Source organism: Antechinus flavipes, chromosome 2 (assembly GCF_016432865.1).
Source record: "Antechinus flavipes isolate AdamAnt ecotype Samford, QLD, Australia chromosome 2, AdamAnt_v2, whole genome shotgun sequence".
NCBI lineage: Eukaryota > Metazoa > Chordata > Mammalia > Dasyuromorphia > Dasyuridae > Antechinus > Antechinus flavipes.
Window position 1 is genome coordinate 646,139,388 of NC_067399.1, and position 24,934 is coordinate 646,164,321.

General features: G+C 36.6%; 1 protein-coding gene across 1 annotated transcript in view; it reads left to right on the top strand.

Annotated features, from left to right (window-relative positions):
- The window catches only part of TMEM72 (transmembrane protein 72), a 50,626-nt gene that overhangs the window by 16,069 nt on the left and 9,623 nt on the right, over positions 1–24,934 (top strand). The window contains 1 exon segment of the mRNA XM_051973846.1: positions 23,984–24,050. Coding sequence (XP_051829806.1) covers positions 23,984–24,050 — 67 coding nt within the window.

Here is a 24,934-nt window from a genome sequence, read left to right on the forward strand (position 1 = left end):
TAATAGATAGATTTAGATATAGATATATCTCCTTTATAATCTAAAACCTTAATTTTATATTTTATTTTAAATTTTTATACATTCCATTAAGTTATTATATTTTATTTTGTAAATTATAGAGGGCCGGAACTTTGGAGAAGTATACTTGAAACAAGGATACTTACAACAAGGTCTTAACTCAGTGGAATTGATGAGATGATGGTTCTTTAGTATACATATACTTAGTACTTAGCATGGTGATGTAATGGTTCTCTAGTTCACACATACTGTGCTATAATGATATAATCATGCCAAGTATTTAAGGGCTGAGAAGGACTGGAAATGAGACATTCTATTTTTGATCATCTTGCTGATGGCCCTCCTGCACTCCTCACAAAATTACAAAATTTCATACCATGTTTTAAAATATTTTTCTGAGAAAAGGAACATAGGCTTTCCCAGACTGTCAAGGTGATCTGTGAGGTAAAAAAACTTAAAAAGTTCGATTGAAGAACTTATAACTGACATCCATGAAGATACAGATATGGGAAAGCCTGTTATATACAAGGATAATAAGAAATGCCTAACTAGAAAAGAAAGCATATTAGAGAGTAATTGAAAATGAGCAATAAATCATAAATAAGTAATCATAAATACTAAATTACACATCATAAATAAAATTCTGTGAATATAAGCAAAGGGTAAATTAAATTACTGAGGGTGTTGATTGATAGATGAGAGATGTTTAAACTTGATTCTGGAGAGTGTTAGAAAACATTTCAGGGTCTTGAGAAGGGGTATTATGATGCACTCGCATTTTATGAAGGTTAAAATGACAACAATGTTTTCCAAGATGGATTAAAGAGGTTGGAGAGAAGGCAAGGGGATGATTTAGAAGCCTCTTGTGGTCACTGAAACATGAGGTGATGATGGGAAAAATCACAGTTTTCCTGCCAAATTCCCTGGTCTCAGTGCCTACTTACCAGAAATTGATACCACAGTGTGAAAGTCACAGAAGCTGAGCTAATTGGAATAGGAAGGCAACAGCTGATGCCTATAACATTGAACAAGGCACCCACCCCTCTGCCATTCTGTAAGTGCTGTCAGCAAACACATAAAAGTTAGCAAAAAGCAAGGCTCTCTCTCCTGCTAGTTTTTGAAGTTTGGCCAATCATACTGCTAGTCAAAAATTTGTTCTTGGAGAAGAAAAAAAAGAGAAAAGGAAAAGACAAATACTGTGAGAATGAGATAGGTGAAAAATATTGCTTGATGGGGAAGGGAGGCAGAGACTTTCTACCAACTGGAAATTCATCAAGACAGCTCAGGATAACATAATGGGATCTGATGTTCTTTGGTGCATTGCTCTACATGGGTCTCCAGTTTTTCTATGTTCCACATTTCTGGTCTGGGAAGTCTTGGGTGCCGATTCATATTCCCAATCTGTCCTAATCCTTCAGGAGAGTGATGGATATATACAACAACAGGGACCACAATATCCTCAACTTTATCTGAATCCTTCTCTCTTTCATTGCCAGAGATGGAGGTACCCTATAAGACAGATCAAAAAAACATGATGTAAATGAGGGGGGAAATTCAGTATTAAACCTCATGATCACTCTGTTCTAGCCTGAAAGTGTCTATCCCTTAATTACCTTTGAAATTTTTCTTCGCTTTTTGATGCTTCACTCTTCTGCTCTCCCATTTCTTTTTTTCTTGAAATTCTAAAGCTTTTGTTCTTCAAAAATGAATATTTTTATTGTTTTGCATCTTTTGTATGACATAAAATTATGAATCACTTTTGCTCTGTCATTTTTATTTTGTTGACACAGCCAAGAGTGTTGTAAGTTCAAATGAGAGGATATAAAAAAGGGACTTTCCAAACCTTAAAATTCTAGACAAATGCAAGTGCAATTATTATTGTTGTTATTGTTATTATTGGCCTACAGTGACTAAACTTCCACTTTGGTAGTGACTCCATTCCCTGAACCGTTTTCAGCACCCCTGCTGAATTCAAGCAATGTTTATTGAACTATACAAGAGTACATTTATATATTATATATTTTATATATATTACACATGTAATATATATTTAACTGGAAAAAATAATATATACTTTTATTTTTTGCTGAGGTATTTGAGGTTAAGTGACTTGCACAGGGTCACACAGATAGGAAGTGTTAAGTGTCCAAGACCAGATTTGAACTCAGGTCTTCCTGACTTCAGGGCTGGAGCTCTATTCACTGCAACACATAGCTGCCTCAATAATATACTTTTAAGTTTAATTTACATTATTAATACTTTCTTCAGTTTAGACAATCAACAAAACAATAAATGAAGCCCAGATTTGTGGTGTAAATGCTCACCCTAAAAATTTAAGATTCTTGCATGCAGGTTAGAGCTAGATCCGGCTTATCCCTGCTACAACCGAGACATGAGCAGTGACCGTCTCTCATTCTGTAAGTCCCCATTTTCATGAAAACTGTATTGTATTTGTATCATACAAATCTTGGGTGGAGATTTCACATACAAGTGAATTGCTAGATATTTTATTTATTTTAACTCACAGTAACATCTGCTTCTTCCAAGTCACAAGAGTAACTAGAAAACTATTTTTGTTTTAAACTATTGAAATTTCATGAAATCATAATCATGAAAGCAAAAAATACTTTTTAAAAATAATCTAGTACTTTTTTTTACATTTATGAAATGGTTTCTCCACAGAGTTTCACTTAAATGGTCTTTTTCTCCTAAAAAGTACTATTCTGAAGTGGTCTCGACGTACTGAGTACAATTATTTCCCAGACAGGGTCTATGAGAAAACTTCCTTACATTACTTCATATCACTATCACAGGCCCATCACTGAAAAAGTTATTTAAAAAAGGAAATTATAATAATGTACTGTCCCAATATATACAAAGCTGATATCACTGATCTATGATGAGGTCCTTTTCCCCAGTAATGTGAATGAGTTTTCACTGAAGCAACCATCTGCTCATTGCGTGCTTCCTGAGACCAACCTAGTACAAACAGTCCAATCTGACAAGCATTTATTAAGTTCGCATGCAATCTGGGTGAGAACTTACATCGAGTGAGTTCTCTGTAAAATAGTTTTTAAGCAAACATACATTTGACATTTGAACAATGTGTCCTGCCCTTCAGAGCTGTGTTCTCTGTAGTAGATAGTTCAAGCTTGAGAAAGGACCTCAGTAACTGCTATCTTATCTTGCTAGGTGATCTTCAGAATCTTCCTAAGACAATTCAAATGGAAAAGATTAAATTTCCTGGCATGGTACCGATATACTATTTAGGTTTCAGGGGAAATCAGAAGAAGCAATACAAGGGCACTTAAAAGGTCTCTCTGAAGAACTCTGGTATTAATTGTGAGACACAGGCGACATCAACACAGGACTGCTCACCATGATGTACCCACATGAAAGAAGAAGTTGGGCTCTATGAGCAAAGTAGAATTATGGCAGCTCAAAAGAAATGTGAGGCATGCAAATTTGGGGAAATTTTCATTCCAAATGTTCATATAGACTATTTGTGGCCAACCTATGGAAGAGCCTTCCAAACTCATATTAGTCTGATCAGCAACAATCGAACATACTGCACATTCACCCCAATATATTGATATCCTTTTGGTGTCTTTTGATTTCAAAAGACAATAACCCACTACATGCAAAAATGAGGTGGGGAAGATGAAAAGAAAAATATTTATCAAAAAGCTCTTCAAAGAAGTCATCTTCTACAAGGAAGATGGAATATGTCTTTGGAGATCAGCTGGATTCAAACTGTATTTGGGGGAATGGACTTTATAACCATGGATATATTATGATTGCACTCTAATCAATGGTACTAATTAGCCTTAAAAATGTGACAAATTACTACACAAACTTAAACTCACAAAGAAAATAATCACTCTGCGACTCAAGTCAAATTATGAGAATCTCATAATTCACAGCAACATGTTTTACTAGAAAATGTATTGAACTTGGAATGAAAAGAAAACTTGCATTCAAATTCTACCTCTGACATTTAGTAGCTGGGTGACAATTAGCAAACCTCTCAATCGCTCTGAGCCTCAGTTTCCTCAAATATAAAATAGGGATGACTATGCCTAGAATAACATCCAAATTGTTGTAAGGGTTAAATGAGCTGATACTTATAAAATGCTTTCAAAACATTAAAGCATTATAGAAATGTCAACTGTTATTATAACAGTTATGTATTTTAAACATGTCTTGTGAACCATAATGCCCTACATATAATAAATGTCGGTCACCATTTGTCTTGTGGTACAATGGAAAGATATTAGAACAAAATGAGACACTCATAAGTTATTCAATAGTTAACAAAAGATTTGTTTAGCCATGTAAGAAGGCAGATATTTTAAAAGAATATACAAGGAGAGCCCCTTGAACTAAATCAGTTGAACAAAACTCCATTGCGATCCACAAATGGAACATCTAGCAACCCCTCTAGTACCTCATGACTGTTCTGAACTCAGCTGGTGAAGAAGTTATGTGGACAGTTACCAAATTAAACTAACACAGGAGTTCTTAAATAAAGAATCCATGGAAGAGAAAAGGACAGATTGCATCTTTATTTTCATTAACATCTGGTTTCTTGTGTAACCTTATTAATTTTATGAATTTAAAAATATTATTCTGAGGAGACCATTGACTTTACCAGTCAGCCAAAGGGATCCACAACACAAAAGAGGGTGAAAAATCCCTGAACCTCTGCTTTTTAGTGACAGATATGATTTAAACAAATCCCCTTTTCTTATTTCACTTCACATTGTTTTATGATTTTTTTTTCCAGTGGATTAGAGTGACATCTTGGTATGAGCCAGAAGGGAAGGCAACAGAGAAATTCTGAGTCAAGAGGAAGTGAAATTGAGTTTCTTAACAGAGCAGATGGGCCAAAGTAGCTGGCAATGAACATTCACAGGTGTGGCTAGTAAGTCCTAGTCAGATAAACAGGTGGTGATAGCTTCCTTAGGAGAATCATAGCAACAGCCAGATGTTCTGGTAGGACAAATTGTCCTGTCATTGTCCTTGTGAAATACAACTATTTTACATGACAGCATGGTACAGTTTGCTTTGATCATTCCTAGCATGGATCACCCACCCTAATCTTAAGAAGCTCCTCTTCCTGAGGAATTTGGGTTTTACTTCCTCTTTCTAAGGGGCTGAATCAGCAAACAAGAAATGGGAAATCTATGGAAGAGAGATGGAAAGCATTGAAAGCTCCAAGAATACAGCTTCCCTCCTATGAAGGAACCATTACCATATGATTTGTCCTAGTTTTGAACTTGATTAGTTATGTGATCTTGAAAAAGTCACTTACATTTTTGACCTTCAACTTCCACATCTGTGAAATAGAATGTCCATGCCATTATTCCAATTGCAATCTCAATGTATCATCTTCCTCTAAGAGAATGAAAGATTTAGAAAGATTTAGGTTTCATATGGAGGAGATTCTTAACAATAATAGTTAACAAAAAATTCAAAGGACTGCCTATGGTAGAAGTGCCCCATGCATTCCCCTCAAGAGGGAGTTGGATGAACACTTGTCTGTGAACAGCTATTTGTTCAGCTATTAGAGCACTTTCTGGAATTAGAAATTGTCTTGAACAATTATTAACTATATGACCTTAAGCAAGTCAAATAATCCTTTTGCCTTAGTTTCCAGAACTGTAAAATGAAGGTAATATCACCTACCTTATAGAATTACTGTGAGAATCAAATGAACCAATATTTATAAACAAGCACTTAGCACAGGGCCTAGCACAGAGTAGGAGTTTTATGAATCTTTATTGTCTTTTCTTCTTCTCTGTTGATTTAAAGGAGTCTAGGTATAGGTTGAACTCTATAGCCTATGAAGTTGTGTCTGCTCTGTGATTTTGGCTTAAGATAATTATGTTATCTCCCACACAGAGTTATTTGTGAGAAAAATATTGTCTCACTTTCATCTTCCTGTTTTTTGCTCAACCAGACTGCTTGCCTTCCCCTGTCTCTTGTTTATATGTTGTTGTGAATGTTTGCATGATATGCTGTAAGCTAGCCTGGACAGCTGCCAACTCCTCCTATTATTGACAAGAAATTGCTGTATGTGCAACAAAAACAGGGAGAAAATATAAGTGTAAATGGTCATTTACATAGAAGGGAGAAGCTAGACCAAGTTTTGAATAATAAATGTTTATAATGAGCAGTACTTTTGCATAGCTCTCCTCATGGTGTAAGGACCAGAAGTGCTACTTCACCATTTGATGCATCTACCCATCAGACTAGGAGGTACAATGGAAAAATATTTTCCCTTTGATGATTTACAACAAATTGATTTTAAACATTAATAAAATTAATTAAACTTTCTTTGCAACTATATGTATTCTGGTAAATGAATTTCAATGCACAAAATTCCAAAACAGCTTATCCGTTGTCCTCAAGATTTTTGTTAGCTTCAGTCTTAGTACATTTCTTCCCAGACATTTATCCTTTTATACTTACTATTTTCTTACTTTTGTTCTATTTGCTTGTTTGTTTTTATTCTGCTTTATTTATCTATCAAAAGTCAATGGATTTCTGAGATATTAGTTATCAACTTAATGGACAATAATAATCATATTCCCATTTAAATAACTTTAAAATTTGCAAAGCATTGCATATATATATATATATATATATCATTTGGCTCTCAAAATTGCCCTATAAGGTACATAATGCAGCAATTATTACCCCATTTTACAGATAAGAAAATAAGTTAAGACAAAAGAGAATATGCTATTATTACTGCTACCAGCCTTAGAGATAGTAATGAATAAGTTGAAAGAAAAGTCCTTAAATAATCATAGTCCACATGTATATATGATCACAGATTTAGAAATAGTACAGACTTCAAAAGTTAAGTAGTTCATCTTTCTGATTTTATAGATAAGGCAACTGAGAAATTAATTGACTTGTCCAGGATCACATAGACAGTGTCTGAAGCAGAATTTGTACCCAAGTAATAGTATGGGTAAGCTTAGATGGAGAAGATCTAGTGAGATTCATCCTGAGAGATGGGATGTCTCAAGCCCTGTTGTTGACAAACTTAACCGAAAAAGATATACACAGTCTAACAAGAAGAAAATAACAATGATTCAGCTTACATTGTCATGAGGCAAATAAGATGTAAGAGAGAACAATACAGATAGGATTTCAGGACATGGATCATGACCACAGATAAATGTTCCTTTGAGAAAAGATCCCTCCTTGGTAGATTAGAGTCAAAAGCCAGATTAAATTTTGAGTCAAAACCTTCATGAACTTGAAGTCTCTTGCAAGTTGAATTAGAATGAGGAATCTTTAAACTTTAAAGAAGAGTATAACAATATACAAAAAGAAATAGCATTTGAAAAGCTATTGGAACCTCTTGAATTTCCATCAGATATGACAAAGGAATCTCAGGAAGGAAACTGAATAAGTAAACTCCTCAAGGCTTTGAGATTACACTGGGGCAAACAACATTGTGCTGTTGAGCGCATGACTTATCCTTGTAAATTATTTACATTTTAAAATTTTATTTTATTTTTAATTTAATAAATAGCACAGGTATTTCCATAACATGGTATAATTTTAAAAGATGATTGCATATGAAACTGCAAATTTATTATATACAACTTTCTATCACTTTTAAATATATAATATATATATTAAATATATAATAATATAAATATGTACTATATATAATAAATTTACAATGTAAATTTCACCAATAACGTCTATAAGTCATCAATCAATCAATAAACATTTATTAAGAACCTACTATGTCACCTCAATAAGTTTCAGTTTACTCCTTTGTAAGATGAAAAGATTGGTTGGATGAGCTTTGAAGTCCTAACTGAATTGGTGATTCTGACACAGCTCAGCACTAAGGCATCAAGTTGATTATGGTTTCTGTTGCTTCCTCTGAATGAAACCCAGACTTCTCATGCTGGAGGTGACAAAACTCCAGAAGTAAGGCGTACTGGAAGTTCTACTCCTTTTAGTCATGGAACGAATGCTCTTCATTTTATATATATAAAATGAATATGTTTTATGTTTTTGGAAAGCGAAATTGTCTGACTGTTTAACTATAGGATCCAAGGAACTTGATAGCAGATTATTTTGACTGTATATTCTAAATATATACTTAGAGATGAGCTCCTAGAAAGCAGAGACTGTTTTTGACTTTATTTAGCACACTGATTGGCACGTAGAGGGATCATTAAACATCTGTTGAATTGAATTGACTTGACCAAACTAACTGATCAAGTCCTATGGGAAAACATGGTATGTCTATAGGGTGCACAGTGATCAAGATTACGAGCTGGGTAAAATCCTGATTTTTGTCCCTTTGCTACTTTTATGACCTTAGAGAAGTGACTTCACTTCAAAGGACTTCAGTTTACTCATTTGTAAGGTAAAGGAGGTTGAGTTGGATGAGCTCTGAAGTTCTTTCCAACCAGTTTGGTGCTTCTGATACAACTGAGCACTAAGGCATCAGGTTGACTATGGCTTCTGTTGTTTCCCCTGACTGAAGCCCAGGCGTCCCATGCTGGAGGTGACAAAACTCCAGAAATAAAGCTAAGCCTCCCCAGAGAGTCTAAAGGAACACACTAACACCCTAATCCACCAACTCCCCTGATGCCAGAGTATGCAGTCTTGGTCCCATGGTGATATTGTCCCTCACTGACACAAGAGCCCCATTCTCCCTTCCTAATCCCCTCTCCCCTGCACTTTTGCCTTCTAATTACAATGGCATTATTTCTGTGGTTACAGTTTTCCTTTAACAAAAGAGCAGTTGGGCCTGACTTCAATACTTTCCAAACTGTTTGCCCATTTAGTGGGGCCCCCTCTTCTTGAGGAACTTGGCTTCCTCTGGTCTCTGAAGCACAAAGAATATAAGACCTATTCAGTAAAAAGCCCCTTTTGACTACTTGTGGACAGTTTTAATTCTGAAATGTAGTCAGTTTCTCAGACAGACTTTATCAACTTTGAGTATGTTCAGCATGGGGTAGATGAGAAGGTGAGAAACTCAGAGAGTTATAGTTTTCATGGGTCCCTTTTCAGTGAATGGAAGGGTAGCTGAAATGAAGTGACCCACATAATCCTAATCAGCTGATTCTTAGTTCACTGCATTCATTCATTAAATATTTACTGATCAGCAGTTATAGGAAAATCAGGTTTTAACTATGGCGACCTTGGTGAGCACTTAACCTAAGAGTTAGTGAACAGCAAGAATCTTGTTCTGTATTTTGAACAGTGTGGCGTAACGTGGAAAGAGTCCTAAATTTGTAGTTAGGGAAGACTTGAAGTCAAATTCTAATTAAATATCCTAGTTATGTAGTCATGGATAAGTCACATAATCCAGGTTCTCATCTGAAAAATGACAACTCAGTAGATTGTTGTGAGAGTCAAACCATATGTGTTAAGTGTTTTGCAAACCTAAAAGTCAATTGTTTTTGTTATCATTGTGTCTTCCTTTTTCTGTGGCAGACAGCCTGCCTTAAATGCTTTAGCCTGCTTCCAGCCCTAATCCTGACTGAAGTTCCACATTCAGACATTGTCGAGTGGAAGGGAACCTTTCTTCCTGATCACTGTCCTCAGGGTATAGTGAAGCGGGCCTATGGGTTACTGACAAATTGGAGCACGCTCCAGAGAAGGGCAACTGAAAATGGGAAGGATTAGTAACTATTCTGTAAGATGATACATGGATGGAAGTAGGGATATTTCACCTATAGCAGAAAAGTCTTGGGTTTGGGGAGGAGGATGCTGGTAACTTTCAAGAAGGATAAGAGAGCCATGATGTGAAAGAGGAATTTTATTTGTGCCAGTTGACCCAAGAGGGCAAAAGTTCCAATTCAGCTAGAATAATCCCAAGTGTATAATAAGCTTCCTCATACGGTTGTGAATTATCCTTCATTCAAGGTAATTAGAGACCAGCTTGAAGGTCTTCAGGAAGATTCCAGGAGAATTTTTTTTTTTTTTTTTTACTGGAGAAGTTGAAAAAGTAATTCCTAATTTGAATAAGGCTTGGACTAGTTGGTCGTCAGTTTCCACTTTATAAGAAATTTAAGACATTGAGATTTCCTGGGTCTCATACTTACTGAGGCCATCCTTCATAAAGCCATAATGCACATGGCTTTATATATACAGACAGAGAGAAAGCCCATGACTATATTGACAGTGGATAGAGCTTTGCAACTCAGGTCCAATTTCAGTCCAGACACTTGCTGTGTAACCCTGAGCAAGTCACTTAACTCTGATTGTCAAAAAAAAAAAAAAAACTTCCACTCATATGTATGCATTTTATTTTCCTTTTCAAAGAGATTTCATACAACATGGAAAGTGAAGAGAGATGGGAAACATATTCAAAGATTGTTATATTTGAACGAAGCTCCTTTTAGCTTCTTGAAGCGTCTGTGTCTCAGAGTTGAATATATCTTTTTCTATCCCTACTCCACCAATACCCAGCACTTAGTATTGCAACTGAACAATTACTTATTGATTGGCTAGTGATATATTTAATTTAATTTTTTTATTGGACCTTTGATTTTACTGGGAGAAGGTCTTAATGAGACATTTCCTCTTCCAAACTTGTTCTAAATTTTAGTCTTATGGAGTTCCCTGGACACTAAGAAAGTAGGTGACTTATCCAGTGTCATACATCCAGTATGTGTCAGAGGTGGAACTTGCACTGAGGTCTCCCTGACACATAACCTAGCTCCTCATCAACCGTACCATAATGCCTCTCATGCATTAAACAGAATTTACATTTCTCTCCAGATGTTGTTTACTTAGTGTTGGAAACCCAAGCCTACTACCATACAGCTGGAGAGAACAGAGTAGAGTTCTGGTGCGAATTAGCTTCAACTTGTATGAATCTGACCTCCCTCCCTCCCATAGTACATGATGAGAATCATAAGACTTGGAAACAACCCTTTGGTTCATAATCTCATGGGAGGATAGGGATTTTGTTAGGCCATGTGAGAGAGTGTCTGCATTTACTTCTTTGGGGAAATCCCTACCAGAGCCTGAGATCATTTATTTCTGCAGTGTCACCTAAAAAACTCAAGCAAACATGTTTGTTACATAATGTATTTACATTTATTTTCTGCCAATGGAAATTTTCCCTATTTGCTTGAAATAAGAACTGAGAAAGCCATGCCCAGAAATGGAGATCATTTAGAGGAATTACATTTGGTTTCATAGCCCATTAGCAACATGATGTAAAATGTGACACTTGAGCCTCCCGTACTATTGGAGCACAACAACATTGAATCTGTCTAAACTTTGGACTCTGTTGATTTCTAGAGCAAAAAGAAGTAATGGGAAGAGTGCTATATTTAGGTCCGTATTTACATGATTAGAAATGTATGTGTGTATATATATATATACGGATGTATGTGTATGTATTTATAAATGTGTATATATATGGTTGTACATATATGTGTATGTATAAGATTGTATTGTGCTTGACTATGTTTATAGAACCAGCTTTAAATCCTAGCTCTAAGACAGATGGAGGGAGAGAGACAAAGAGAGAAAAGCAGAGAGATAGAGACAAAGAGACAGAAACAGAGAGGCAGAGAGAAACAGAAACAGAAACACACACATACACAAAGGCAGAGACAGAGAATGTGTCCCTGAAGTAGGTGTTGGGGATACACGTACAAGAAGGAAACATATTCCCCTGCCTTCAAGGAGCTTGTGTTCTAATAGGGAAAGAATTCATAAGAAAGAGAGTTAGAAGGAGTGGGGATTGTGGGAATGAGGAAGAAGGCTACAGATGGAAAAGTCCAGAGAATGAGGAGCAGATCTGGAGATAGAGGAAGATGGCCTGAGTACCAGGTTGTGCTGGAATCAACTCAAACTGTCTCAAAAGAGCTGATGGTTAAACTTTCAGTGTGAATATTAACTCCAAAATAAGTAAATGCTACCAATTAAAATTTGATTAACTGTTTTGTTGATTGTTTAGATTAAGAAAGTGATAGAGAAACTATTAATAATTAAAATGAAAATGAAAAGTGTACTGTGGGGACAGCTAGGGGTGCAGTAGATAGAGTACCAGCCCTGAAGTCAGGAGGACATGAATTCAAATTTGGCTTCAGACACTTAATATTTCCTAGCTGTATAATCCTGAGTAAGTCACTTAACCCCAATTGCCTCAGCAAAAAAATTAATAATAATAATAAAGTGTACTACATATTAACAACTCAGAAATAAATAAGTGCTATAAATTAGCACCCGATTAACTGTTTTGTTGATTGTATAGATTTAAGAAAGTGATATTCAAATTAAACTTAAAAGTGGTGCACATACATGTGTGGTGGTGCTGTATGTTGCTGTTGGTGTTGTTTCTTTCTCTGGAGACCCAGTTGTTAAACATATACCAGCACTCCTCTGCTTGGACATCTCATGAAATGGTGGTTCCGTACCTATCAGCCTAAGGGAAGGGGCATCTGCAGGATCAGGAGATTACTAGTGAGTGAGAAGAAAAGGACAGAGAATGAAGTCCAGAGAATTATGGAAGTTCAGATCTAGAAAGGGCCTCAAAGAGCACTATGGTCAATCCTCTCTACCCCCCATTTTATAAAGGAAGAAACTAAGCTCAGAAAAATGAAGAGATTTGATAGATGTCAAACATATTATTCATAGAAGAACCAGGGTTAGAATCCAGGGTTCCATGGTTCTAGAACTGTATTTTTTCCTACTTTAGTATATGTCCTTTCTTCCTATTACCATCTTAACCAAATACTTCCAGACTTTCCCAAAACACACAGATAGACCAGACCCCTCTTACTTTACAAAAGCAGCATAGAATTAGGCCCTTTGGATTATGGGCAAAACATGAAAAGCAGCTTGATGCTGTAAGTACTTACAATGTGCCAATTAGTTTTAGAACCTAGAAGGAATTCCCATTTTGATCTCTTTATTTTAAAATCCTTTTTGGAAAAAAATCTGAATGGTCACTAAAATTCATCCAAGAAGGGGCAGCGAGGTAGCACAGAGGGTAGAGCACTGACCATGAGGATCTGACTTTAAGTCTGGCCTCAGACGCTTCATACTTCCTAACTGGGTGATCCTGGAAAAGTCACTTAATCCCAAGTGCCTGCAAAAAAACAAACAAACAAAAAACAGGATTTTGCTTTACAAACATGTCCATCTTCTACCATAAACCAATTGGTTTATGATATTATATACCTATGATACTATATACCTCAGTTTACAAATCTGTTCCCAGAGAAACATTATTTATTGGCATAGAGATGTAGAAAGAGGAGGAGGAGAAGAAAAGGAGGAAGAGAAGAAGAAGAGGAAAATAACAAGAAGCAGAAGCGAAGAAGAAGAAGAAGAAAAAGAAAAAGAAGGAAGGAAGGAAGGAAAGAAGGAAGGAAGAGAGGAAGGGAGGGAGAAAGGAAAGGAGGGAGGAAGGGAGGGAGGGAGGGAGGGCTAGAATCTATTTAGCAACTACTAAGAGTCAAACACTGTGTTAAATGTTTTACAAATATATTAGTTTTGAGAACAGCCATTGTCAAAGCAGGGTCCAAGGATCTAAAAGGTTCTTTTAAGCCTTTTCAGGTAATGTGTGTGACCAATTTTTTTTCATAATAACTTAAGTCTATTAAAATACTTCTCTATTTTTCAAATAAGTTTTCGTTTTCTTCATATCCTTCAACCAAAATAACATTCTGCTTCAGATCAAATGTAGAAGTCAGCATGTGAATTCAATTGTGTTCTGTTAATTGAAACATTAATGAGATTTGCAAAAACATGTAAAACAAGGTTACTGCTCCTTTTTTTTGTTGTTTGTTTGAAAAAAATGATATTATTATTTTATTGACTGTTATTTTATTTAGCTTGTTTAGCTTTACCATTGATATTTTAAAATTAATGTTTCTAAAACTCTATCAGTTTTAATTCCAAATATGGTAACTATTTATAGATTCAACTCATATAGACAAACTTCTTTAGGATCCTTCATCAAGTTTAAATGTAAAGGAGTCCTGAAAACCATTTGAGAGTGGCTGTATTAGCTGAGTAACCATTGCCACCTTGTGGTCATATTTAGGAAGTACATCCTCAAAACAGCATAAAGAAACCAAGTAGAACCAGTCCTTGAAGTTATAGGGCCAATGGAGATATAGCTTTTATATCCAAATGACCTATGGATTCCCCAAGTAGTATATTTTCTCAGGCCCTTTTCTAAATGTAGTGTAATTGTGGAAGAGTCAATAGCATCTTGAATTTCTTGGAATTATCACTAGGAACAAGACATAGGTATAGATCTATATAGAAATAGATAGGGGAGAGAGACTAATGAAAATATAAATCCAATTCTTATCTCTATCCTATCCTGCAATTACTTATCTATAAAAATTCACCACACTAGTAGAGTGTAAGCTCCTTGAGAGCAGGGATCATCTCACTCTTTTACTTGTATTCCCACTACCTAGTGCGATACATGACACAAAATTAATATTTAATAAATGCTTGCTGTTTGATTGACTGATTAAACTATGACTGTGGCAGCAACAGAGCTGAAATAAAAAGACCTGGATTCAAATCTGAGCTCTCTAACTTAGGGAATTTGTGACTGAGCAGCACTAATGCACACACATACAAACATATATGTATGTGTGTATATACATATATGTATATACATGTATATACTTCTTATAGTATAGTATAGTATATAACTTCTATATTTAGTTTACATATAAGCCTCATATATTTATTGTATTTGTGTGTGTGAAAACACTTCTCTGGGACTCAGTTTTTCCAATTTGTAAAATAATAAAATTGTACTAAATGGTCCTCTGAGGTCTTTTGAGTTTTTACAATTCCATTACTAGAAATGTCCTAAGATCCCTTCACTTTCTACTGATTTGTTGATCTGTATGTCACCCAACATAATTTAGCTTTTCCAGTGAAAGGTATTTACATATTTGAGAGTCAACATGTAGTGGTTTGGTCTTATTTTGCCTACATATTTTCATTTGTAACATGAAGAAAATATTTCACTGAGAAGAATGGAGCTACTTGGAATTGTTGTTTGTTCCCCCCCACCCACCCACCCCCCAGTCAATAATACTTAGTAAAAATGGGCTCCCTTTCAGTACACTCAGAGCCAGGGAGATATGCCTCTTTGCATGTAACAATCACGTGAGTATTCCCTCCAACCATCAAGATATAAAGATCAAACTTAGTCACCAGCTTTTCTCATCATGTGATGAGGCTCTTTTCTCTATCTTCCAAAATAGAGTAACATGGTATCATGGGTAGAGAGCTGCCCTTGAAGCCAGGAAGACCTTGCAAAGATCAATTCCTGCCTTTGTCACCTTGTGAATGTGTGGTTAGCTAAGTTTCTTACCTTTTTACTGCTTCAGAAAACTCTCTATGACTAAAAATTGTTGAGAGAGTGCCAACTTCCTTTGGAAGAAAAAATTTCAATACCTGACAGTTCTCCATGCCAGTGACATCAGTTATCCAATCCCTATCCTTCCAAATACTTTGTGTCGCTTCCCACAACTCATGTAACATTTATAATTTTCTATTTCTATTACCTTGACATAGTATTTGAAATGTTGCTTATAGTAATTAGACAAGAAAAAGACATTGAGGGAGTAAACATATATAGGGAAGAAACAAAATTGTTAATTTTGGGATGATATGATGATATACTTTAAAATACTAGAGTTAACTAAATAATTAAAATAATTAATAACCTTAGGAGACTTGGAGGGGATAAAATAAATCCCCAAAAAAAGCATTGGCATCTTAACCTAATACTAATAAAATCTACACACACACACACACATACATACATCCCTTTGAAAATCTATCTTCCAAGACATAAGCAATAACATAGAAGCACAACTATAAACAACTATTTACAGAAATAAAAGCAGACCTAAAAAAAGAAAATAATTGCTCGTGGGTAGCATAGGCCAATTTAATATAAGTAACGATGCTATCTGAATTAATTTACTTATTCAATGTTATACTAGGGGCAACTAAGTTGTATAATGGTTAGACCATCAGGCCTGAAGTCAGGAGGACCTGAGTTCAAATCTAATCTCAGACACTTAACACTTCCTAGCTGTGTAACCTTTGTGCAAGTCACTTAACCCCAATTGCCTCATATCCCACTCCCAAAAAAGTTATACTAATCAAATTGCCAAAAGATTGCTCAACAAAACTAGAAAAAAATAGCAAAATTCATATGAAAGATAAAAAGGTTGAAATCTCAAGAGAAATTGTGAAAAGAAATGGCAATAAAGGAAACATAACCAAGACATATATATTCATACATACACACATACATACACATGTTTATATACATATAAATACTATGTATATGTGTAAATCAAACTATACTACTAAGCAGTAATTATTACAAAACAATTTGTATTGATTAGGAAATTGATGAGTAGAATAGGTTAGTTATATAATCTATAGAAGCAAATTATCTAATAACTAATAACTCTAGTTACTAGAATAAGGGAGTACTATTTGACAAAAACTTATAGGAAAATGGGATGGCAATCCTCAAGAAAAAAAATTTTAAATCATTCATCATACTTTATTCCAAGATAAACTCTAAATATGTACATGACCTAAACAAATTAAACGAACAAGGAGAAAAAGATTCCTTTTTTTCAAAACTCACATCTCTCTGATGACATCCTTTAAGCCATTCTTCCTCTAAAATCCATTGTTGATAACATTGTAGCATTTACTGATACCAATCATATACCATTTCATTGATCCTCGGGAGACCTTCAACTTTAATTCTTCAGTGGCTGTGGTTTTCCATGACTTGTAATCATAGAACACCACTAGAAAGGTATTTGTATTTGTCAATTCCCAAATTTTCCAGAGTATGTGGACCCTCTGTCTATCTGTATTTTTACAGGTTCTATTAGCCACATTTTGCCAAGTTCTCAACTCTGAAACAGCTAGAAGCTAACTCCAATGGTTCTCTACTACTCTGAGAAGTACTAACTTCTCTGTTTGGCAGTTCTTCCCACTTTTTCTCCAACCTATTTTTCTGCCTTATTGGACATCATTCTCCTTAACAGACTCTGTGTTCTTATCAAGGTTACTTAATTTTCTTTATATATGACATTGCATTTCCCATTGAGTTTTTCCACACGCTTGGAATGTACTTTTATTCTCATTTCAGTCTTTCAGAATACCAAGTTGTCTTCAAGATTCAGTTCAAACGGCAAATTTGACAAAAAGTCTTTCCTATTTCTCCATATATGTGTGTAGAGGGTCACAGACAGTAGGGGAACTCTGGGTAAGGTATAACACTCTTCAGCTCAGAGGGAACCTGCTGACAATGTCTGGTTCAACTCTCCACCTCTCCTAAGGGCTCTCAGCCTTCCTGAGAAGTCAGGGGGCAGTGACAACCTGGGTTGTGATTGAAGCAGAGTGATAGCAAGTGGAAGAGTGATACCAGATGGCAAGCTACATACAATAGCAAGTTGTTTATGTGGTCCCACATGTGCAACATATACTTAGTACATGCCCAGTATTGTTTTGGTTACATAAGGATATGAGCGTATTAAAAGAGGACAGTCCTTGGAATAAATGGACTCCATTTTTCCACCATCCTTAGGAGTCCCGCCTCATTAGTTCTCCACTAAAATGGTATATATTTTAATCACTCCAGCATGGGGGCTCTAGAAAGCAATGGTATGTTTTGTCACCTCAACTTGGGGGCTCTAGAATTCAGGACACAACATATATGCATGTATATAAATATATGTGTAGGGTCTCTTCCTATAGAATATAAATTTATTGAAGACAAGGATTGTTTCACTTCTGCCTTGTATTGTCAATGCACAGTAGTACATACCTAATAAATGTTTGTTGATTCAGTGATTAATTAATTGAGTAACAGGGAATAGACCACGTATGCATTCTTTAAGGCAAAGGCTGTAGAGAAATAGTTTTCAAATTAATCTGTGTTATGGGCTCCAAATGGTTTGCTCCTACCTTTTATGTTCTTGGTTTATTCAGATCTACAGGGACTATTCCAGGTAAAACTCTGACATACTTATATTTAGTAGCACCCCTGACTATAGAAACTTTGATTAGCATAACCCTGAGGGTACTGGCCTGAGATGGCCAGAGATAGAGTATTCCTCATATATTTTTTAGTCCCTTTTTCTAGTCTACTCCCTGAATTCCACTTAAAAGAATGAATAGGGGATTTCCAGAGGCAGTATGACCCTTGAGGGGCACTGGTCCATTTTTCTCTTTTTATCTGTGCTTAGAAGGAAAAAGTCAGAAGGGGATAAAGGAAGCTCTTTTTTGCCTGGAGAACAAGGGAGGAATTGAATCCATTCATTAATAAACAAAAAAGGGAAATCTATACCCCTCCATCAGTGAATCTCAGCTCCTATTCACCTTTCTCAGAAATATGGAAATTCTCCAATCATTTGTCCTGAAAACTAAGGTGTAATGTTCCTAAAGTTCTATCTAAGAAGCAGTGAACTACCATTCAAAAGTCTGGATTTCAGCAATAGAAAAAGGCAGTCCTTTGTCTTCCTGGTGATTCTGTTTGCCAACTACATAAAAGATCTTTAGATCCTTACAAAAAGGTAGCATAAAAGTACACAATGATCCTATCCTAGACAGAAGATGGAAAAAAAGACAGTGGGGTAAGAGTGGGGAGGTAGTATTCTTTGGAGCAAGGGATCACCTTGACCTTTGGAGGAAAATCAGACATAGAGACACTGAAAACAAATGCCAACAAAAAAATAATACCACTTGATTCCCTGACCAGCTGAGACTCGATGGATAGCTATTTTGATGATTCTCTCATTCTCATCCTCATCTTAAACTCCCTTATGTCTTTAACAAAGTTACTCCCACTGTCTAGACTTTGGGCATTATTGAAATCACAGTATAAATACATTGCTATAAAAAAAGATCCAGACCAATTTCAAATTCATGCTGTCCAATAACTGGGCCCTCGGCTACTTGAGATTTTCTTGGTTTCCTAATACGTCTCACAATAGGTATTCCAAACATCCTACTCCCCTTCATTAAGGATACTCCACCCTAGAATTCTCAAACAGGAGACTATTGTAATTTTGAGATTTTTTTTTCAACTTTGCTAATAATGTGTATTGGCAAAGCAAGCCCAATGTACACCAGATATTTCTCCTTGAAAACAAATAGATGAGATTATTTAGATCCATAAAAGAAAAATGGCTTTTGAAGGTAACACAAGAATTGGAATGATGGGGTGGAAAAAGCAAAGAGTTTGAAAGAACAAAGGATTTGAAGAATGGGTTGACATTAACTTGGCTAGATAAATTGATTTATCTAATTGCTGTTGATTTTGTAATGCTGGAGAAACTAAGGCAAGATAGAGATTAGAGAGTATTTAATATTTTATTTGAAAGGGAGAGATTTACTGGGACCAAATGGATCCATGGTTTGGTCCCAGGGCTGAATGAGACTATCGTCTCCAAGAATCCAGCAAACAATGTGAGTTCTCAATGACATATATACAAGTGGCTCAGAAACAGGGGGTAGACCGAGGCATGGGCAGAGTCAAGGTGCTGAGAGCAGGAGCAGGACTCTAACAGGGTGAGGTGAGCCACCAGAGATGGGGATGACATAATGAGGGGAGGCACTCGGAAAGGGGAAGAGGCATCTTGACAAAATGGTATCTGATATTCTGATAGCTTGGGATGGGGAGAGGCATTCTGATATTCTAAAATATAAGATCTTTTATCCTTATCAGATATTCTGGTGAGTAAGAGGGAGAGGTAGTTTTGCAGGATTGAGCAGAACAATTATAAACTGAGGCAGAACAATTAGAGAAACCGAGGCAGGACAATTTAGGGAAACTGAGTCAAAATAATAAAAGAGAACTGTGGCACAACAATTTGTGCTCTATCTTTTTTGTGAATGGGTCTGGGAGGTGTTGGGGTAGGGAAGTGGAGTAAGGAGGTTTGAATATTGGGATCCAGACAGGTCCAGGTCTAGGAAAGACCTAGAGTCCTGATCCCACAGAATGCCATGCTGGAGGCTGGAAAAATCGAGAAAGAATCTTAGATTTTTGATTTATGGATTTCATATAAACTTCCCTTTTTGAATCTGGGTTTTTCTTCAGGCTAAAAAAAAGTCAAAGGATTATTTTGCTTTTTGAGACAAGGTTGGGCTGTTAGGACATGTGACCTTACTCATCCCTTTCCATGTGCAGGGAAAGCTCTCTGTAGGATAGTGATTACTGAAAAGAAAGTGTCCAATTAAAAAAAGAAAAGAAAAGAAAAGTTGTGGTTGACCTTAGACATGCATTCCCACCTTCTAAAGATGGGGCCAGAGAAGTCTTCCCTTTTGGGTTCACTTCTTACTTCAAGCCTACATCCAAATAGAAGGGGAAAAAAATTGCTTATCAAAAGAAAACCTGCTTTTTTAGACTCCAATTGGATGTTTAGTTTTGAAGTCTTTAACCCCAAAGGTCTCTTTCAGCTATCAGGACACAGCAATTTTTCAAAAGGGTCTGCAAAAAGTGTTTTCAAGGGAAACTTCCAGAATTTGAAAAAGCCCTTCATTTTACAGAAAAGAAACTAAAGCTCCAGGAAGTAATTGCTTCCCTAATTTAATTATACTGCTTCTAAATAACTATCTCTTCTACTCTTTCAATCTGTTCCCCATGGGTGCCCCCAGTAGGTAGCTACAATGCACTAAGATAATAGCTTCTACATTGCCATACCAAATCCTCTACCATCAGTCTGCCAAGTTCCTTGTGTTTGAGGGTCGATGACCCAACAGCCCGACTCTAAAATTCTGTCCATTATGGCAACCAGTCTTGCATGCACGCCATACTTAATGTCATATTCTATAATCACCGAGGCAAAACTACATAACCAACTATTAATTAAATGGGTTACAGGATGCACAATGTCAGAATTTGCTCTCGTATCTTACAACCAAAGTGATTTTCCTAAAATACAATATTGCATGTCACCGCTAATACCCTCCTTTCCTCACTCAGTATACTACAGTGGCTCCCTATTCTTTCCAAAATTAAATATAAAATGATGTCTCTCTTTGATCTATTTCATGTCTTTCACAGCCTGGGCCCTCCCTACCTTTCCATTCTTCTTACATTTTCATTTCTTCTATACTTTCTGCCATCCAGCCACACTGACTTTCTGGATGTCTCTTGCACTTACCACTCCATCTCTCAACTCTGTGCCTTTTTAGTGATGCTTGGAATCCCTTCCCTCCTCACCTCTATTTCCTGGCCTCTTTCAAGATTGTTCAGATTCTATCTTCCCCACAGAGGCTTCTTCCTCCTCCCTCCCTTACTTCCTCTGAGATTACCTTCCATTTCCTCTGCATACATCCTGAGTAGTGTTGTCTCTCCCAGTAAGTAGACTGTGAATTCCCAGAGGACAAGATCCATGTTTTCCTCTTTCTTTTTACCCTCCCCCCTACTTATCTGGCACACAATAATGGCTTAATAAATGTTCGCTGACTGACAACCAGCTTCCTACAGAGAAAAGGGACTCACAGAGCCTGCAGATCTTCCCAGCCAGCCGTCATAACCTGGCAGACAAATGATTCAGAGCAGCCACTTTATCCAAAAATCCCACATCTGCCAGGGAATTGCCTGCCTCTTTGGACCTTAAGGCTAAAAGCAGGTGTCACGTGAGGAGAAATTCACTCCCCAGCAAGTTCAGACACCTGATCCACTAAGAGTTTAAAGAGAACGTGCTCTAAGATCTGTGATTTCAAGTTGCAAAAGACCTTAGAAATCACTGAGCCTGACATTTTATAAATTGGAAATGGAAGCTCAGAGACAAACCCTGCCTGAGGTCACACAGTAAATAAGGAGCAGGATGAAAATTTAAAACAAGGTCCTCTGACTGAATTGGGATCCCTGTTCAGAAAGACTACAACCACATCCTTTCCAAATTATACTCCTGAGCCAAGGACAAAGTCTTGAAGGAGTAAGACAGGGAATGGGAACCTTGGAGAAGCTTCAAGATTCCCAACAGGAAAAGTGAAAGGGAAAGTGAGAAGGGACTAAATACAAACCCACAGATTGGGGCTCTGAAGCACAGAGGTCTAGTAGGGGGAGGGGAGGACCATGAAGCTTGCTTGCAGGTGACCGTGCCTAAGGAATCCGGGTGGGGCTGTAGCAGAGAAAACAACCAGCAGGATGAGCTGCCAAGTTTGTGCAGGTGACTTCTAATGAATCCTATATTCATTAATTATAATTAATTAATTTCATTAATTCTAGCTTAATTCTATCTAATATCTTGGCTTGTCTTTCATATCCTGTATTAAGTAGATTCATATCAATGTCACATCAGTATAAAATCGAGGGAACATTCTCTTCAAAAATTTTTCTAACTGTGCCTTTGCAAGCATTATTATTGAGGAAGAAAATTACCTTCTTCCTATGTGTTTTGGAAGGAATGAGTTTATTTCCAAATACCTAAAACTCTCCATAAGAAATCCACTGAGAAAGAGGATTATATTGTCTACATAGTAAACCATCATCTTGCTAAGAACAATTAAACACATCTGGAGACCATAGGGAACTAAAGGGAACTTCCAGAGACTTGCATCCCATGAATCTCTCACCTACACACACACACACACACACACACACACACACACAATTCATTTTGAACTTCTACTTGAAAATTAATATAATCCCAGGCATTTATATAAGGAAACTGTTAGTAGGTGAGAACATGTTATTATATAGCCTGATCTCAAAAGATGAAATGAAATAGAGTATCTGTGAGTTCAACATGTAGCCATGTTTACAGCCTAAATTAGCCATGGAGGGTTGCATTAGAGTACTCTCAGCTTTTATCTTCTCAACAGAGGAGTCTAGGACAGAAAAAAAAAAAAAATCACCACTCTTAAGTAACCAAACTTGCCTTTATTTTGCCTTGAGAGTAGGCCCTCTTCCAAAGGGCTTCTGTCAGTCTCTAGGCAAGTCATTCAAATCCTTGATTTTCCTTTGAAAAAAATCAACCCAGGAAGTGGGGTAGGAGGAGCATTTACAAAACACTTGAGTGGAACACTTTGCTAAGACTAGGGATATGTACAATCCCTGCCCACAAGGAGATTATATTCTAATGGAAGAAGATTAGACTCCTGGTTTGTCCTTGGTTCTTGAAGAAGAACTTGACTTCAGGAAGGTGACGCCATGACATGCAAGTGAGTTGGATTGAAGTGAGAGGAGGGGTGCAAGGTCACCTGCCTCACTTTCTCCTCCAGATCCATCTGGTTCAGTGGTAAAATGTAGATCAGGATAACTGGAGATAGCTCTGGATGCAATGAGAGGCCTTGACCTTTTTAAACTAAGATCTTCAACAGGTCTCATTTTGACTGAAGCAATGGCCAATTGGTGATTAAGGCTAAGTAAGAAAAGAGGCAGACAGTGACCAGAATCAATCTGGAAGGGGAAGATGCTCTGGATTTCTGGCCAACACAGAGACAATTGTTGTTTACATTCACTCTGAGCCAAGCAATGCTCTATGGGAGGAAGGCTCTCCATTAAGACCATAGAAAGGAGTCAGAAAGAAATGGCAGGACAGCCTGGTTTCCATATGGATGAAGCAATGCTATCAGAGTAAAGATGGCAGTAGAAGAGCACCAGCAACAAAGGCTTTAAAAAGATAGATTCAGTGTTGGCCCTGAAATCAGGAGGACCTGAGTTCAAATCTGACCTCAGATACTTAACACTTCCTAGCTATGTGACCCTGGGCAAGTCACTTAACCCCAACTGACTCAGGAAAAAAAAAAAACTAGAATCAACTATAGAGTTTTGATGCACATGGACAAACATTCAGAATTATTCACAATAAATAAACATTCAGGTCTTCACCTGAGGTCAATGAGAAGTTGTATTTAAGTCTATATTAATTAAGCATGAAGCCATTCTCCTGCCTCTTCCCCACCATGCCTCTTCTGTTTCCAGTGCTAATCGGTGTGGGCGTTGAAACTTTACTCCAAGGACAATTCAAAAGCCTGGCTTTCTATCTTCTGTAAGTACACTAATAAGATATCTATATCTATCTATATTTTTAACAATAATGAATCATTATTCTTTGTATTTAACTTTATGTGAAGGAGACCAATGGAGGAGACCTAGAAAGTCAAATAGATAATATCTGTAAAGTGTTGAGCATTGTGCTTGGCACACAGTGGGCACTTAATTTTTTTTTTTTAATTTATGTATCTTCTCTTCTACCCCAGTCAGGTCCCAAGTCACCTTATAAAGGATTATAACCTTATAAAGGACTTCAGTAGTGTGCTTCATGGTTCTACTTTAACCAATTCTTCTGAACAACTATTTACTATCAAATATCAAACTATCAAATTATCCCTGGAACCCAGTGGTCTTGGGTTACGATTTTTCCATTATGAGTCTCAGTATCTCCATCTGCAAAAATAAAATAACAACTATTGCACCAACCAGCTCACAAAGTTAGAGAAAGCACTTTGTAAATGGAAAAGTGCTCCAGAAATACGAGTTGCTGTTGCTATTATTGCTGTGGATAGTGATGATTTTAATTTAGTTTTTGTTTTTGTTTGTTTTTCCCAAAGACATCCAGAGTTGTTCTCTTACCTCCCAGGACACTAGGTCCTTCTGGGATGCTTCATTGTGGTATGATGAGAATTCTTGAATATTGTGCTAAAGAATCATAAGCTTCTACCAGGATTGAAAGGCTATCAGAAGTATCAGATACTACATTGGAGAGAGTGCTACTTTTAGATACAGAGGCTTCCTGTACCTGCTCTTTACCTCCTGTACGGCCTCAAATTCTTCAATTATAAATTATAAAATTATTAATTATAAAACTGTTTTTAAAAAAAAAGAGGATTAGACTTTGAAAGTCCTTTTCAGTTCTAACTATATCATCCTGGG